This window comes from Microchirus variegatus, assembly GCF_963457635.1.
Source record: "Microchirus variegatus genome assembly, chromosome: 19".
NCBI lineage: Eukaryota > Metazoa > Chordata > Actinopteri > Pleuronectiformes > Soleidae > Microchirus > Microchirus variegatus.
This window is the reverse complement of record NC_139820.1, coordinates 13,088,278-13,104,773: the sequence shown is the minus strand read 5'-3', so window position 1 is coordinate 13,104,773 and position 16,496 is coordinate 13,088,278. Positions and strand designations below refer to the sequence as shown.

General features: G+C 39.5%; 1 protein-coding gene across 1 annotated transcript in view; it reads left to right on the top strand.

The window, feature by feature from the left end:
• tab2 (TGF-beta activated kinase 1 (MAP3K7) binding protein 2) overlaps nucleotides 1-16,291 on the top strand; it is a 134,648-nt gene extending 118,357 nt beyond the window's left edge. Inside the window, exons 4-7 of the mRNA XM_083906476.1 lie at nucleotides 9,005-9,165; nucleotides 9,854-9,947; nucleotides 12,305-12,400; nucleotides 14,307-16,291. Coding sequence (XP_083762602.1) covers nucleotides 9,005-9,165; nucleotides 9,854-9,947; nucleotides 12,305-12,400; nucleotides 14,307-14,446 — 491 coding nt within the window. The 3' untranslated portion in view covers nucleotides 14,447-16,291. The remainder of the gene's footprint in view (nucleotides 1-9,004; nucleotides 9,166-9,853; nucleotides 9,948-12,304; nucleotides 12,401-14,306) is intronic.
• The last annotated feature ends 205 nt before the right edge of the window (nucleotides 16,292-16,496 follow it).

Here is a 16,496-nt window from a genome sequence, read left to right as displayed (position 1 = left end):
TCCATACATGACCCATTTTTAATAGACATTCAACTTCCCAGCGGTGAAATATCTCTTTAAATTCAAAAAGCAATGAAATCACAAGCACATTACACTTAACAAAACAATATTTATGTATTTTTAGTAATTACAAACAGGGATAATTAACAGCAGTGACATGGGGAAAAGGACCAGAAGAGATAATACTCACTAAAAGAAAGGCTGGAAAAGCTGCACCAAAAAAAATTTAAATCTGTCAAAATGTTGTAGTGACAGGAGCAGGTCATCTGCATAGTTTAGGCTGTGTATTAAATCAACATTGTGTTCTGCAGCAGAACAGAGCTCACCTGCAGGGATTTACTAACCATGATTACTATGATCTCACATTTCCACAGAGAGTCAAGAAAGGTATTGAAAGACAACAGTGAGGAATCTGTGTAGTTCCCCTGTCTCTCCTTACACTAAGCTGTTTTGCAGATAGAATTACTCTGGAACTGGATTGACTGGTGTTTGCAGAGATCGGTGAGGTGTGTACCTAAACATGGGTCATTTCACCAAAAGTTTCCTTAAAGCTAGACTTATGTATATTTATATAATTTTGTAATTATTTCATCCGTCACTGTTCCTCCTAATACTACACAAAAGTCAGTTTGCATTATTTTATGAACAGTTTTAATAATTGTTTCTTTATGAATTGCACTGCTATAATTATAGCATTCATAACATTTGGCGCACATTGGCGGCCACGCTTCTGTCAGTCTGCTAGAGCAGCTGTGGCTACATGTAGCTTACCACCACCAGTGAGAATGTGTTGATTAATAATGGCAAAATTTGTAAAGTGCTTTGGGTGTCTAGAAAAGCGCTTTAGAAATGTAATGAATAATAATAATAATAATAATAATAATAAAAACATACAGCACTCACTGGAGAAGGATGGAATAAACACTTTGTGAACAAGAAGTCACTGACATCAGGAGGTAATAATAGGGTGACCACCTCCAGACAGACAAGATGTGGGCCAAGTAGCATGGTAAAGTGGGACAATGTGGGACAGATGTAATAACTTTAAACTTAAGATACTGTATATTGTAGGGCTGGACGATTATGGCAAAAATAATAATCACGGTTATTTTGATTGATATTGAAATCATTCAAGAGTAGCAAAACATACAACAAACACTTCAACAAAACAAAAACATCAACAAAACAAAAACATTCAACATATATCGTTTAAAAGCCTGATCACTGCAGGGACAAATTAATCTCTCCATCTATTGGTGATACATCTCAGAAGCAGATATCTGCATCTGAGAGGAAGCAACCTGAACTCTCTGTGCAAGGGGTGATCTGGGTATGCCAGGATCTGTCTGGCTTTGGTCACTGACCTTTCTTTGTGCAGCTCCGAGAGGTTATTTAGGGCTGTGCCCGCAATTTTTCTGCACACCCTGGCAATTCCCAAAATTCTATTCTTGTTTTTACATGTTAAGAGACCAAACCAACAGATGAAGTTAAAAGTCAGTAAGGACTCGATAAAACAAGCTTAAAAGTCATAAAATTTTCATAAAAGTAGTTCATTAAAACTATGGAGCTTTCGATAAAAGTACATCCGCTGTGTGTCAACATGGGCTTCAAAGGTCAGCCTATCATCAAGTATGGTTCCCAAATATTTGTACTGGCTCACAGCCTCCACCTTTTCCCCAAAGATCACTGCAGGAGTGTTAACCGTGGTGTTTTTTCTAAAATCAATGGACATTTCCTTCGTCTTTGAGACATTTATACTAAAAAAGGAAGACTCAAAACTGTCAATGAAGTCCCTGACAGATTCATCACTGCTGAGTAGAGACAAGATGACTGAGTCATCAGCAAACTTTAAAATATGATGCTGTGGATACTGGCTGCGACAGTCATTGGTGTATAAAATAAATAAAAAGGTTGAAAGAATACAGCCCTGAGGAGAGCCGGTAGAGGAGAAGAGGACATCAGAAAAACCCCCATTGACCCTTACCCGCCGAGACCTTTCAGTGAAAAAGTCCATCAACCATCCTATGAGGCCAGAGTCAATGTCATAAAAACAATGTAATCTCTGGGGTTGAATGCTATTAAAGCCTCTGTAAACCTGGCTTGTCGTATTAAAAATGTTAATATTATATCAAAGTTGAGTGTCTCATTAAGCATCTACAAAAGTCTGAGTGAAAATAACTATTCATAACTATTAAAAAAAACTGGTTTGAAAACAGCTAATTTTGCTGTTTGGACTGGTTTAGACCACTGGTCAGGAAAGTGTGGGCGTGGCAGATAACGCTCTGATTGACAGCTGCTCCATGCTTGTGTAGCCGCTCCTCGGCTCATCTTGAGCGGTGAGCTCTCTCCACCAAGCCTGAGCGATTTGGAATAATTTTTCTTTCCACTACCTTATCTTCACCTTCTTATATACCTGTCCACACTCACCGGTGAGGACGTGTCATTTTTTTATTTTTCAACGGAGGCTGTGTGCAGCCCCGGCAGCATCATCACACCACTCTGTTATTGTTCATGGCGGCTCAAAGACAAAACAGGCCCCGGTGGCACAAAAAAGCCTCCGCGCTGGCGGTAGTGGAAAGAAACATAATTCCAAAGCCCCAACGTTTCTTTGGGTATGGAGAAAAATAATAATGCGGAAGCCTCGGGCGCGCGAGATGAGCCGGGGAGTGCCAGCTACACAAGCAAGGCCGCTCTGCTCTCTCTCTGACGGAGGCGGAAAATAAAAAAATGACCATCCAGGGACTGCACAAACTGACATAATGATGAATGATTAGATATAGATAGATTTACATATGTAAAGATATAGATTGTAATCGCAAAAGGCTATAGGGGGAGTTAGGTCAGACTCAAAGAGGCAGATAGAGCAGGAGCAGAACGGTTTTGTTAACCGTCACTGAAGTAGATGATTTATGATTGGATGATTTCCCATGTCATAACCAGAGATAACTCAGCCCAATTGAAACCCACATTTCAACAGTTAAAAAGACAAATATTTTGAATTCGGATGAAAACTGATTTCTAATATTTTTACATGTTAAATATAATGTACATAAGACCCTAAATTACATAGTTGGAAGACTTTTGGATTTGGGTTTACAGAGGCTTTAAAAGCTGATGAAAAGTCAATAAAAAGTAATTAAGCAAATGGCAAATTTCTTTCCCTCAAGATGCTTTAAGATCAAGTTAAAAAGAATTCTTGACCTATAGGCAAATTGAAGTGGGTCCAGATGATTTTTAACTCTAGACAAGAGAACCTCTTTAACAATTTTTTCAAATGACTTCATTGCTAGAGAGGTCTTGTGTTTGGGGACAGGAACAATGACAGAGTTTTTCCAAAGCGGAGGGTCACTGTGAGTCTGGAGAAACATATGAAAAAGAAAACAAAAAACGTCTTCCAGCTGTAGGGCGCAGTTTTTCAAAATGCGACCTCCTATGCCATCGGGGCCAGGACTTTTCCTCTCTTTGGTTTTACGAAAAAGATTAAAAACAGTTTCACTATCAATGTGCACTGTTACCTCTGAGGACACATTTCTATCACCAGAGAGCTGCTCCTTAAAATCATGGGTATTAAAACGATTTAAAAAATGGTTAAGGTCTTCAGACAGTTCATAATCAGACAAGGAATTAAAAGCAATTTGAGTCTTTTTGGTTAGCATCCCCATCATGGACCTGACCCCCTCCCAAGCTGGCCAAGAGTTATTGGAACTGAACATGTTCTACACCCTCTCCTGATAATTCACCCTGTTATGTCTTCACTTTTTTTTAAGTATGTGGTATTGAACCATGTCACCATTATTAAAATTAATGTTGCACATGTTAATCGTGTTCTTAACCAATCTGGAGATCTAGGGTTTATTATTTGGAAATATGGTAATGGTTTTCCTTGGAATAATTGATTCCTCACAAAATTTCACATAAGAAGAGACAGTGTCTGTCACAGTGTCACTTTTGAACCTGTCCCAGTCGGTGCAGCTGAGGCAGTCTTGAAGGCTAAGGACAGACTCCTCCGACCAAATCGGAACTAATCGTCGCTCCGGCTTGTGTTTCCTCAGGACAGGTCTGTAGGACGGAACCAAATAAACAACATTGTGGTCTGACGAGCCCAGAGGTCGAATGAAAAAGCAGGACCTACGCTCAATTTGCGTGAGGCGGGACAAAGGGTAAAATTGCTGCACAGTACAACGTAAACGGGACAGGTGGTCACTCTAGGTAATAATGTTACAGATTTGATGGTCAATACAAATGAACCAACGTTGCAAGTCTGGTCGGTTTTCCGTCTTTTTCTCTACGAAACACCTCTTGTGTCTACTGATTTGTCCTCAGTGTGGTAAAGGTCACCACTGATGCCCCCCCTCCCTTCCCTTCTCCAGGGGCCTCATGTACAAAGACTTGCATGGATTTCCTACTGAAACTTGGCGTATCCAAGTTTCTTTTGTAAATCCCAAATCAATGTAGAATATTATATATATATTTGAATGCGCACATGCCCAAATGTGCGTTGCCCTGGTTTTCATACAGGACAATTAAAAGAATAAACTATTCACCCAGAAGCCACCCATAACACACTGTGCCAGCCTCCAACCTGTTCCCACCATGCTGTTAGTCATAATGAATGAGTCGTGCGTTGAACCAGACCACCTTGCCACAATGTTAGTTAGCTGCATTTGTGCATCACATATGATTTGAACATTGATGGAATGAAAATGTTTCCTATTAACGTAAACAAATTCATCCTGAGATGGCGCTTTTATAGCAATGTGTGTGCAGTCAATAGCTCCGATTACATTAGGGAAACCGGCTCTCACTGAAAATTGCGCTTTAATGTTGGCCTGTTTAACAGCATTCTATGGTAATTTGATGAACCTGGATGACATTTACATTTCTGACCGGTCGGCCAGCTCCCGCTGGAATGCCCCTGTTGCCAGGAACCCCAGCATGGTTCAGCACCTGTGTGGACACAGACAACCCCTGGCTCCTCACATGTTGCGCTCTAGGGCCGGCCGCAGCTCTGTGCACAACTCCAGTAACACTGGCCCAAAAGCAACATCCCAGTCACCACAGATAATGCGGGAAACCTGCTTTTTTCTGTTTTTACTTTTCTTTTTTGATGTTGGGGATAGGGCTGGGCGGTATACCGGTTTATACCGAATACAGGTTTTTTTTTCCGTCACGATATGAATTTTTAATATACCGCCATACCGGTATATTTGATTACACAACATCCGCGCAGCCACAGCGCTGCGCTGCTGTCTGTTTGCGAGTTGCTTTGCATGTAAACGTTTCATTAATGTTTATATATTTTTTTCAATCACTGAATGAAGCCTGCCATATTTGGGACAAGAGTCAGGACCTTAAATCACTTGCATAAAACTTTTGATCAGCACTCAGCATTTGTTTCTTTGTCATTTAAACCTGTGTGCGCAGAGAGCGTGAGGCATTTTTGGCACGGGGCTGGAGAGAGAGAGAAAGAGCGAGCGAGTGCGCTCTTGGTCATTAGTTCATTTACTTATTTTTGTGTAGGTAATATGTTGTGAAATATGTTTAAACTTAAATAAACTACATCTACAGGTAGTTATGTCTCGTTTTAGTATTAGTTTGTCCTGTTATTGACGAAATGCTGTCATCACCTGACAGTCTGGCTGATTGAAAGCTCTCAGATGCAGCGGATGCAACGCACACCAGATGCGCGATGCAAATACTATGAGAATATATTCTTCATTTTTTAGCAATTTTGACAGCCCTAGTAAGCATGTCAATGTCTTGGAATATCAAGAATGCATGAAGTTAAGGTCAGCACCCTCCACATCAGCAGGTAACACGGGGATTTTTTATAAAAGATGTTGATTTACACAGTCAAAGTTCTGTAATTGTCTTTGCATTCCGATTCCTCATTTCATTAGAATCATGAGTAGCTCTTCTTTGTAAACAGCATCATTTTCTGGGTGCCATGTGAACCTGTACTAGTGTGGAGTTATTCTACAGTATTCATGACAGTAAAATAGACCACCCTAAGTTAATCTACTGCAGTAATTATGTTCTCTACCAGTAGAAAATGCTGTGAACACCTGATTATGCATGAAAAAAAAAAAATACCGTCAGATACCGTGAAACCGTTCGAATTTTTAAAAAAATACCGTGATATATATTTTTGGTCATACCGCCCAGCCCATGTTGGGGACACAAGTTTTATTTAAATTTACTATCCATGATTTAAAGAAGCAGAATTAATATCTCATTTTGAACTTTCCGAACCTTGAGTTTTGTGATCCGTTGCACCGCTAACAGTTTCCCAGCATCACCACTAAGTGTCGCCAAAGAAACAATAGCTGGAGAAATGTGCATACGTCAGCCATGAAGTTGGTGTGGGCACCGCACATTTCCACAGTCATTTCACGTTTTATACATCTGAACGTGAGCGTGGAAAAGGACTTACTTTTTTTTTTTTTTTTACATTTTTGTGCGTACGCTACATTTGTACATGAGGCCCCTGGGGCCCGTTTCACAAAAGTAGGATAAGGGATTAAGCCGGGCTATGTTGCTTATCCTGGCTTAATTTATCCGTGATCCGGTTTTTCAAAAGCAGAATAGGGAAAAGCAGGATATGTTATGACATAAGTTACCATGGAGATTTATCCTGTGGCGTTAGCCTGGTCTGGAGCAGACTAAGTTCCAGGATTTATTAAATCTCATCCCTCATCTCAGCCAGCAGTCATCACAAATGGAAAATAATAGTTATTCCACTGCCCACTACACTGTTTTCACATTAAACTATACCCACAGTCATTATCTAAACATTTGTAATCATTGATTACAATAATTTATTCATTTATTTATTTGAAATTATTAATAATAATTGTATATTTATACACACAACACACATAGAAATATAAAAACACATCAAAGAGTAACACGATGCTGCTTTATTGAATAAGGATAAATTAAAGCAAGTAAATCAGCTCCTTTGAAAACTGAAGAAAGCACCAATTCAAAGCATATTATAGAACATAAGAATAAATGCACATTCAAAGGTCTGTGTATAATACAGAGCCCACGTCTGCACATTAAAATGAATACAGGATAAATCCATACACAAATGAAAAGACAAATGAATGGATGCCTCCCAGCAGCTTGTATGCATACAGTATACAACACAAAATCATAAGAGGCCAAATATTAATGCATATTAACTGAAATAGATGGCAGGATTGTCCCAGTCCATGTGTGATGGCACTCTGGAAGCCCTCTCCTTCCTCAGGCAGGACACACTGAAGGACAGCACGGATAATGTGTTAGTAGGCATCATGTAGGTAAAATAATGTATGCTTGTGCATTGTTAAGTTTTAGTCAGGGCAAATGTGAAATGTGCTACAACACTCAAATGCATCTGCTTTGTCCAGTGTAGTCGTGATGTCCACATCAAGTACAATTAAAAAATAAGAAAATAAAAATCACCATTCTGCAGGATGTTCTTGTATTTAATTTTGACTTATACTGCCATGTCCGCTTTGGCCCAGTCATCTTTAATCTACGCGCGGGCGCACACACAAAGTGTTTTTTACAATGTAAAGGAATTGACATTTACACATTTTCACTCACAATTTCAACTCATTATCAGAGTACAACTACGTTTTTGGAGATGTTAAATAACTTTTTGGATCGTAAATGTGACGGTTTCGGCGGAGGAATTAACGTGTATTTCCGCGCTACTTACGCATTCAGGCGATCAGTTTTTCTCGTTTGTTTATTATCATTTCTTTTTGATTTGGTCTTTCACTTCCTCCACGAGGATTTCAGCCTCCGAGGATGAAAAGAACGCCGCAGTTGTCATGATGAATCTGAGAATCTGTGATCGACAGCGAGGTCTATTTGAGGAAGCTGTGTACACGCACTTATCCAGGATTGGTTTCACCTGGCTTGATGAATCTGTGTCCGATCATCCTGGCTCGGTCTTTGTGGAACCAACTGAGCCTGGATGCCCTTGTTTTGGATTTGTTGAACCAGGCTCAGTCAATCATCCTGGATATCTGAATCCTTCTTTTGTGAAACGGACCCCTGGCCATGTGTATTTGTTTTCAATGGAGCTGGCAAACACAAGCCATGGCACCATTTCCATGCCTATGAAAGAATAGCCAACAACTCACTGAAAACAAACCGGCAACAGACGTCGTTCATAAAAATGGTTAAGCCTGCTCTGCCATGATTAATGTCTAAAATTACACTCTTGCTGCCTTGACGATTCTGCAGCCATGATCTTGCAAGGCTGGGTTTCCACTAAACCACTGTAGGGGAGTGGAGAAAGCCCCCAACCCCCACAACATTTAACCATAACAACGACATGGAAGCTGTTAAATTAGTGTATGGGGCACTCTTTTTATTTACAATATTACCCACTGATGAGGAAATGCCCTCTGAGGGTACAGATGTCCCTGGAACACAAATAGTTGTGAATCGTCTTACAAAAAGTTACAGTAACATGTCTCCTCACCAAAGCAGCAGTTTGTATATGCAGAGAGAGGAGTCTTCCCACATGTAAGGCCTGCTGTCTTTTGCCAAAGTTGCACAGCCACTGTGATATAGTAGCAAACGTAATGGGTGCCCGATGCTGGATTCTAAGGGATAGACTGCACTCTCGTGATAGTATTGAATTTGGAGAGATCAGATCAGAGATGATAGAAGTTAATGAGCGAGTTGCAGAAAAATGGCAGAGAAAGTCCAGCTAGAATTCACAGATCCACCTCAAACAATGACTACCTCGGTTTCGGAGTAGGTTTTTACCAGAGGGCCAATGGGAGGAGATGAGATGTATTGGTTGCATTTGGTCAAAGTGTAGCTTGCTATTGTCAGCTTTTACTCTTTCTTTCATATGCATTTTGTAAATATCAACACAATAATATGAAAGGCAGGGTTAGTAATTGCAATGTTGTGATATTTAGTTAATTTTTGACAATTTGTAAAAACAAAAGGGAACAGTTATTAATACTTTCTCTGCTATTGCATTGTCCAGCGTTATTGGTCCACCAGAAGGCACGCATGGAGAGGCTGTGGCATGAGCTGGAACTGAAGAAGAAGAAGCTTGAGAAGCTAAAAGAGGAAGTGAATGAGATGGAGAACGACCTGACCAGGAGACGACTGGAAAGATCCAACTCAGCCTCCCAAATTCCTTCGGTGAGCTCCTTTCACTTATTATTTACAGACAAAAGTTGTTCACTGGCACATCAATTGTTTACCAAAAAGCTCACTGTGATGTTGCTGTTAACTATGGAAACATCTGAGACAAGAGTCAACAGATGTGTTTTTCAAAACTGTGAAAACTGTTTTTATGGTTATTACTGAGACAGAAATGGAATCTGGGTCACACCACCACTCCTGCTGCTTCTACACCCTGAAACTATGCTGATTACAGGGTCTGTTTATGATTTGGCTGATATCTCTCCACGTCCCCACACTGATGGGGAACACAGTATCAGCAGCAGCTGACTGTGAAGGGACACTTCACAAGTGAAACATGTCTTCTTTATTTAATGTCTGCTTTTCTTTCATGTTTTTCTTCTATTTGCAGCCATGAGTTTTTTAAAAGCTCTCGGGTTCAGATGAAGTGCTCTTGTCTTTTAGTTGAGTCAGTTGGTTTTGCTGTTTGAGTCAACAGAGGACGGAAACTGCTGTGGCAGGTTGATTGGCTGCTGTTGCAAAGCTCTGTAGCTCTTTGGTTTGTGGTATTAACTGAGTAAAGTCAGATCTGCAGAGGGGAGTGGTCACAGTCACAGATCTGCTCCACTGAATGACTCAAGTACACACACACACACAGTGAAATTACATGTGAACTTATACTTTCCTGTTTTTTTGTCTTTGGTAGATTGTGGAAATGAAGCAGTTGCGATGCAAAAACAGATTATTGCAAATCGACATTGATTGCCTCACCAAAGAAATTGATCTCCTTCAGACAAGAGGTAGGAATCTGTCTGTCTGTTTTTCTCCTGGCACTGAGCTCACCCACATCTGTTGTACTGCATGATAATAAAGTTAGCAGTAAGTTTGAGGGTGAAGGGTCAGATATGATTGGAGACCTGCAGTTGTAACACGTGGGTTCAGCCTGCTCACATCCTCTCAGCACATGCAGTCATTGTACTGTTAACCACAAGGCCTTCCTGAATTACATCCTGATTGGTCCCCTGGCAACACTCTACTGTTGACAGAGATGGAACCACTGGTATGTGTGCTGGGGGTATTAATAATATCAACAGAAATAGAATAATAATATTGTGTAATTTGGCTCAGCTCAGAAGACAGACATGTCAACTATATCCTGCCATGAAAAAGAATCAGTGTGTGTATCCTCTGTAAGAACACGGCCGATTACTGGAGCTGGCTCAATAATTTGGTCAATCATTCTTTGTTTCGAGCCCCAAGTTGCGGGACAAACTTGTAAAAATCAATGAGCACCACAAATGTTTGGCTGTTATTTAATCAGCAATACTGTTTGTTGAAATATTTAAAAAATAATAATAATGTTATATTAAAAGACATGACTGCTGAATATGTGGCCGCACGAAAATCAAAGAAAAGTGGTTAAAATATCCAGTTCATATCATATCCTGCGCAACAGTTGTCTACCATACTGAATCAAAAATAAATTATATGAATAATCAACTTGATTGATCTCAGAAAATTATTATATTAAATCAATTTTAAATTAGCTAAATTCAAATATACCACAGTGGAATGTAAATACATTTAGCTTGCACACAAATGCTGTGTTCAGTTTTATTTAGCTGTAACAATAGCATCAACTGAAATGTGACAAATTAATTAAAAAGCAACACAGACGGAACCTGTTTCACTTGTTTTAGTCTTCATGTGCATCCTTCTCATTTCACAGCTATTTGTGTCACTGTACTACTTCAGAGATTGAAAAGTTAAAAAGAGATCAAAATTAACATAATTATTGTTAAAATTACCAACATAACTGCATCGAATAAAATCTTCAGCTACAATCCATATCTATTTGTTTTCATATTCACAAAACACATTTCATTTTTGAATACTGCGAGGGATGAGTACAAGTCACAACAACCATAACAGCAGTGGGTTACTGCTGTGTATCAAACCCAGTATGTTTAAGGAGAGAATTCTTCTTCTGCCCACTGTGAGAAATGTCAATTCTGGACCATAAAATCTGTTTTGAGGGGGAAGATGTCCGCTGTCCTCTCTTATTGAATATGTCAGAGATGGCCTTTTTCGGACAGGGAATTCGTATTGGTGATCCAGCATTTCAGTTTGGGTTATGTTTAGTAGATTTGGTGAATGCTTCGGCTGGTGTTGACTAGTGGTGGTGCTGATATCACTTTCCTCTTAAACTAATATAAATACTTCGGCTCTCTAGTTTCTAGTTAGCAAAATAGGCGATAATTTAAATTAAAAGTCAACAACAGTAACAACAAATATTGTGATATAGGATAATATCTAATATCAACCCAAGCCTAATATGGGGAGAATATTTTGAGCCATCCAGTGAAGACATAGCCAGTCGCATTTAAAAGATTACAGTGATGGGTGGTGGCTCAGTGGTAGCAAGATTGGTCTTTCAACTTGGGCAGGACACTTTACCCCCACGCTGCCCCTGTTGAATGTGCCAGCAGCGTGTGAATTGGTCTGAAAGATCTGTGATTGTATGAATGGGTGTCAGTGGGTGAATGGAAAACCTGTAGCGTAAAGCAGCCTTGAGTGGTCATCAACACTAAAAGTGTTGTCACTGGAAGAGTCATGAGTGCCACATCCAGCACTTAGAAATCCTGAAAATGTGTTCATCTCCAACATTTAGCAAAGGAAATGTCTGAAGTCTCAATAAAGTCTCAAAGTCTGGTGTATTTAGTGACAGCACTGCCAAAAGCCAGCGATCATGAGCCGAATCACAACCCATTCAGCCATATTTTAGTTCAGTTCAGAGTCTGCACTCCGATCATGCAGGAAGTACTGCACTAATCTTTTTAATTAACTGATTTTAAGGATTTGACGAAAAAGGGGCTCCTTAACTTAAGCCAACACATCACTGTTTCATGGTGTTGTGGTACATTCGCAGTAGTAGTAGTTAAAATAAAGTATGCAGCGTCTATGTGCTTTGTGCTTTCAGCCCATTTATGAGCACTGTATTTGTAACTTCATGGATTATTTAAAGACTATTCATTCCTATTATGGTAGAGCTGTGAAAAGCTCCATGTGATGTAATCTTTCTGATCAGGTGCTGACATTTCAGTTCTTTGAAGTGTATAGTCTCATTGTGGTCCTCTGTGTTTCCTGCACTATACAGGGCCACACTTCAATCCTAGTGCAATCCATAATTTCTATGACAACATTGGATTCCTCGGTCCTGTCCCACCCAAACCTAAAGGTACTTCATCTGTTGGTAAGTTTGATCACCATTCCACACTTCTCTGCCCACATCAATGTCATTTATGAATGATCATATTGATCAATTGTAATTAAAGCTGCAGTAGGCAGGTCACAACTATCTGTCCTCAGCTGAGCTCAGGCACAAACACTACATACACACTACACTACTCATACACATCAGACGACCTGAGCGAATCTCTGCTTATCTGAACTCTGTGCTCATTTATCAATAACACAAAAAATCTGCAAATTGTACATTTAACAACATAATATATGAACTCCATGCTGTCAAGTGTGGCACTGTAAGGAGTGAATATCAGTCTTATCAGAGTTTATTCTATTTTATTTGTCTACATTTGTCAGACAATTAGTGGTTCGATTTAGGACTATACATGTTTAGTTAAAATACATTTGTTCTAAGCCTTAAAATGCATAAAGTGTAACTCTTGGCTAGCTGTTTTCCCCAACCACACACGTTGACAGGTTTTGTTGGTGCCTGTATGATATGATTTCAAATTTTCAAATCTTCACTGAGAAGGCCATTGTCTCACATATAAGAGAAAAGATATGGAACATTATATTTGTATATTCCGCAGAGATAAAACTGCTGAAGTAAACAGCATCAATTATCTTTAAACAATAGCACCTGTCAATAAGCAGGATGTGATAAATGAAGTTTAGACCTTACAGTGATAGTTCAGTGTGGTTGTATGAGGTTCTGACGGCACTTCTGGACCTTGAGACGGTCAAGCTGAGAGAAGCTGTCAGTGTGGACACAAAACAAACAGCTGTTAGCTCCTTAAAGTGACACAATGTGGGAGAGCCTGCATCATCTGCATTGGCACTGTGTAACTTCTGGTTTCAGGTCCATGTCACAAAAACAACTACAACAATCTACTTAACAGCCTATGTCGCAAACTGAACGAAGGATTTCAACCACTGAAGTCACCAAACAACACATTTGAACAAGCAAATATATTCCTAAAATGTTTTAGAATGAAATGAGTGAATATTCATAATATAAGCAGGTGGTTTTATGTTGTGGTTGACTGTTCATATGCGTCATATTCAGCCATGACATGCATTTAAGAAAACATTGACATTAGCCAGCTTTCATGATGTAGCTAATGTTCCTGAACGTAACACTCCAACTGTTTTTGGAGCAGCCATGTTTATCCTCAAACTTAAAGAAGGACTCCATGTTTAATCAGATTACTACAGCACATGGAAGTACAACAAGTACAGTGCTATTGCAAAAGTTTGGGCACCCCTGTAAATGTTCATGATTTTCCTTTATAAATCATTGGTTGTTTGGATAAGAAATTTCAGTTAAATATATCATATAGGAGACAAACACAATGATATTTGAGAAGTTAAATAAAGTTTATATGATTGACAGAAAGTGTGCAAGAATAATTTTCTGCAAAAGGAGGATGCACAAATGTTTTCTTTTGTGGTGCTTAAACTTATGCACATGCCTAATGTTGTTTAAATAATTCTCGCACACTTTCTGTAAATCATATAAACTTAATTTCACTTCTCAAATATCAATGTGTTTGTCTCCTATATGATATATTTAACAAAAAATTCTTATCCAAACAACCAATGTTTTATAAAGGAAAATCATGAATTGATTGATTGATGATTTACAGGGGTGCCCAAACTTTTGCATACCACTGTATATGCAGTGGTCACTACTACAGCTCCCTGGGTGCTGCTCGGTGGCTGCCTGCTGCTCCTAATTTTAGGAAGCTATCAAGTAGAGGATGGGTTATATGCAGAAAAGGAATTTCCCCCTGTGCGACTGATACAGGACTTATTTATTTAGTTAGTTTTGACCCCTGTGTTTCCATCACTTGTTCTTTGCTGTTGTATCCTGCACTGACACTCTTCTCTTTCTTGCTATGTGTCTCGGGCAGACTCAGTCAGTAAGATGGTGAAGCCCACTGCAGACCAGGAGGAGGATGAGGGGACGCAGTGGAGCTGCACAGCCTGCACCTTCCTCAACCACCCCGCCCTCAACCGCTGTGAACAGTGCGAGTTCCCGCGGCACTTCTGAGCCGACTGCACCGCACTGCTCCCTCCTCTGCCCACCTGCTTCTCGCAGACTAGATTAGAAAAGGGACCTCCTCTATTTTTCCCTCAATGTATGAACCCCTCGTTTCCTCTCTAAGGTTTTTGTAGAATGCTGTCCACTGAAGGCTTGACTGGATAGTGTTTACAGCTGGTGTTTCTTCAAAGTAGGATGATACCTCACCTTAGAGACTCCCAGTGCATGAGGTCACTTTCCTCTTCTTCTGCTCAGTGGGTGACACTTCAGCCCCAGGGTTACCTCACTGCTCCAACTTACAGTATTACCAGCGTGACCCTGCTGTGTGATGGCACACATAGACACACACACACACACACATACACATACATTCACAAACACACACACAGGTGCCAGCAAAAGCAAAAGGAGTGCCTTTTGCTGAGTTTTTCTTGCTTTGTGGTGGCAGGACTGTGGGACTGAACTCAGCCACTGCTCTGCTCTGAAGGGAAAACTTGTGGATTTTAACGTTTGTTTGCTGTTTCTTGAGTCAAAGGAGGAAGTGGCGTTGTCACTGCCCCTCCTCCAGCATCCCTTTCTCCGTCTCTTCAGTCATGAGTTACTGAAAAAAATAACTAAGTTGCATGCTTTGTGTACAGTACACGGAGGCAGAAACTCCCAATGAGCTTTTTTTTTCTGTACATATTTTAGAATGTGCCTCCTTCCTCACTCTTTGAATCACTTGTATTTCCTTGTAAGTATAGCTTTATAGACTTTATTAACTTGTTTTTCCAGTTTTGTTTCCCTCTTTCAATCAAATAAGCGCCATGCTTCTTTTTAAGCTTTTTACTTGAGATCTGTGAGAGTTGAAGCCTTGCAGAAGTAGAGGAACAGAGCAGTCATTATGAAGCTACGTCTGCCAGGTCCGTTCATCGCTCGTGTCATTTGCTGAGTTTCCTTTGTACGATCTGCAGATGCAGCAGAGTGGAAGGTGATGGAGGGTCTTTTAAAAAAAAATTTTTTTGAGTGTGTATGTTTTTTTGTTTTTTGTTTTTTGGTCTAGTGCGCCAAATCTGTTCAGGGCTGTCGGGGTGAAGGAATGAGTCTAAAAGCCAAATTACAAATTGCCATGTTATCTGACAACTGGAATGTAGGTTTGATGTTTGAGGACAAAGACACCGCAGTGCAAAGAGACACTATAATATTTTCCAGTACAATCAAGGTGTGACAGCAGATTGATGTCACAGCTCTATTTAGGTGGTGTGAGGTCCTGAGGTCAAAGTGTTTCTGTTTATGATGTTCCAATGTCACAAGTACAAAAGGTTGCCATAGTTACAGTATCTTGCAAGCAGATGAGGCAAAAAATAAAAGACGAGATAAAGAAAAACAAAAAATCTGATGTTTTTACCAGTGTAAGCACAAGATCACTGTCCACTTATTATTTTGCTGTTATTTGGCTCCATTCATCCTCCTAAGCTTGTATTGATGGGGGTGTTTCTAAAGTTTACTTTTGTCATTAACTTGCCTTAACTGTGGACTAGTTACATTTTTACCACATTTTGAAATATTGCCTTACATTAGTGCCTTTAGAATTGAATTTGTATTGATATTCTATTTTGTCACATACAAGTGCCTTTTTTAAACCAAAACTCAGATTTTGTGTAAACCCATTTAAAAGTACATGAATTGTCTCTGAAGCACTTACACCATTTTTTTTCCTTTTTCCAACCCAAAGAAACCAGTTCAGCTTGATCTGCACCTTGAGCTTGATCTGCACTGGCCATTAATTTGTGTTTTATTAAATGGAAAAAAAAATTATAATTTCGATATCTAAAGTTTTTTTTTTTGTTGCTTTCTTTTTTTGATTTTGATTTTAGCTGGGAAAACTGTCTTTGTAACAGATAAGTTATTTGTAAAAACAATAAAAAAAAAAAATCTATTCTGAATGTGTCTTCATAATACTACACATAGAATCCACTAGGTGGCAGTATAGTCAAGAAGGGCAGTTTACATGGACATCCAGTATTAGCTTCCTATTACTTTGATTTTTGTGGTTCAGGTTATATTTTTAATATATATA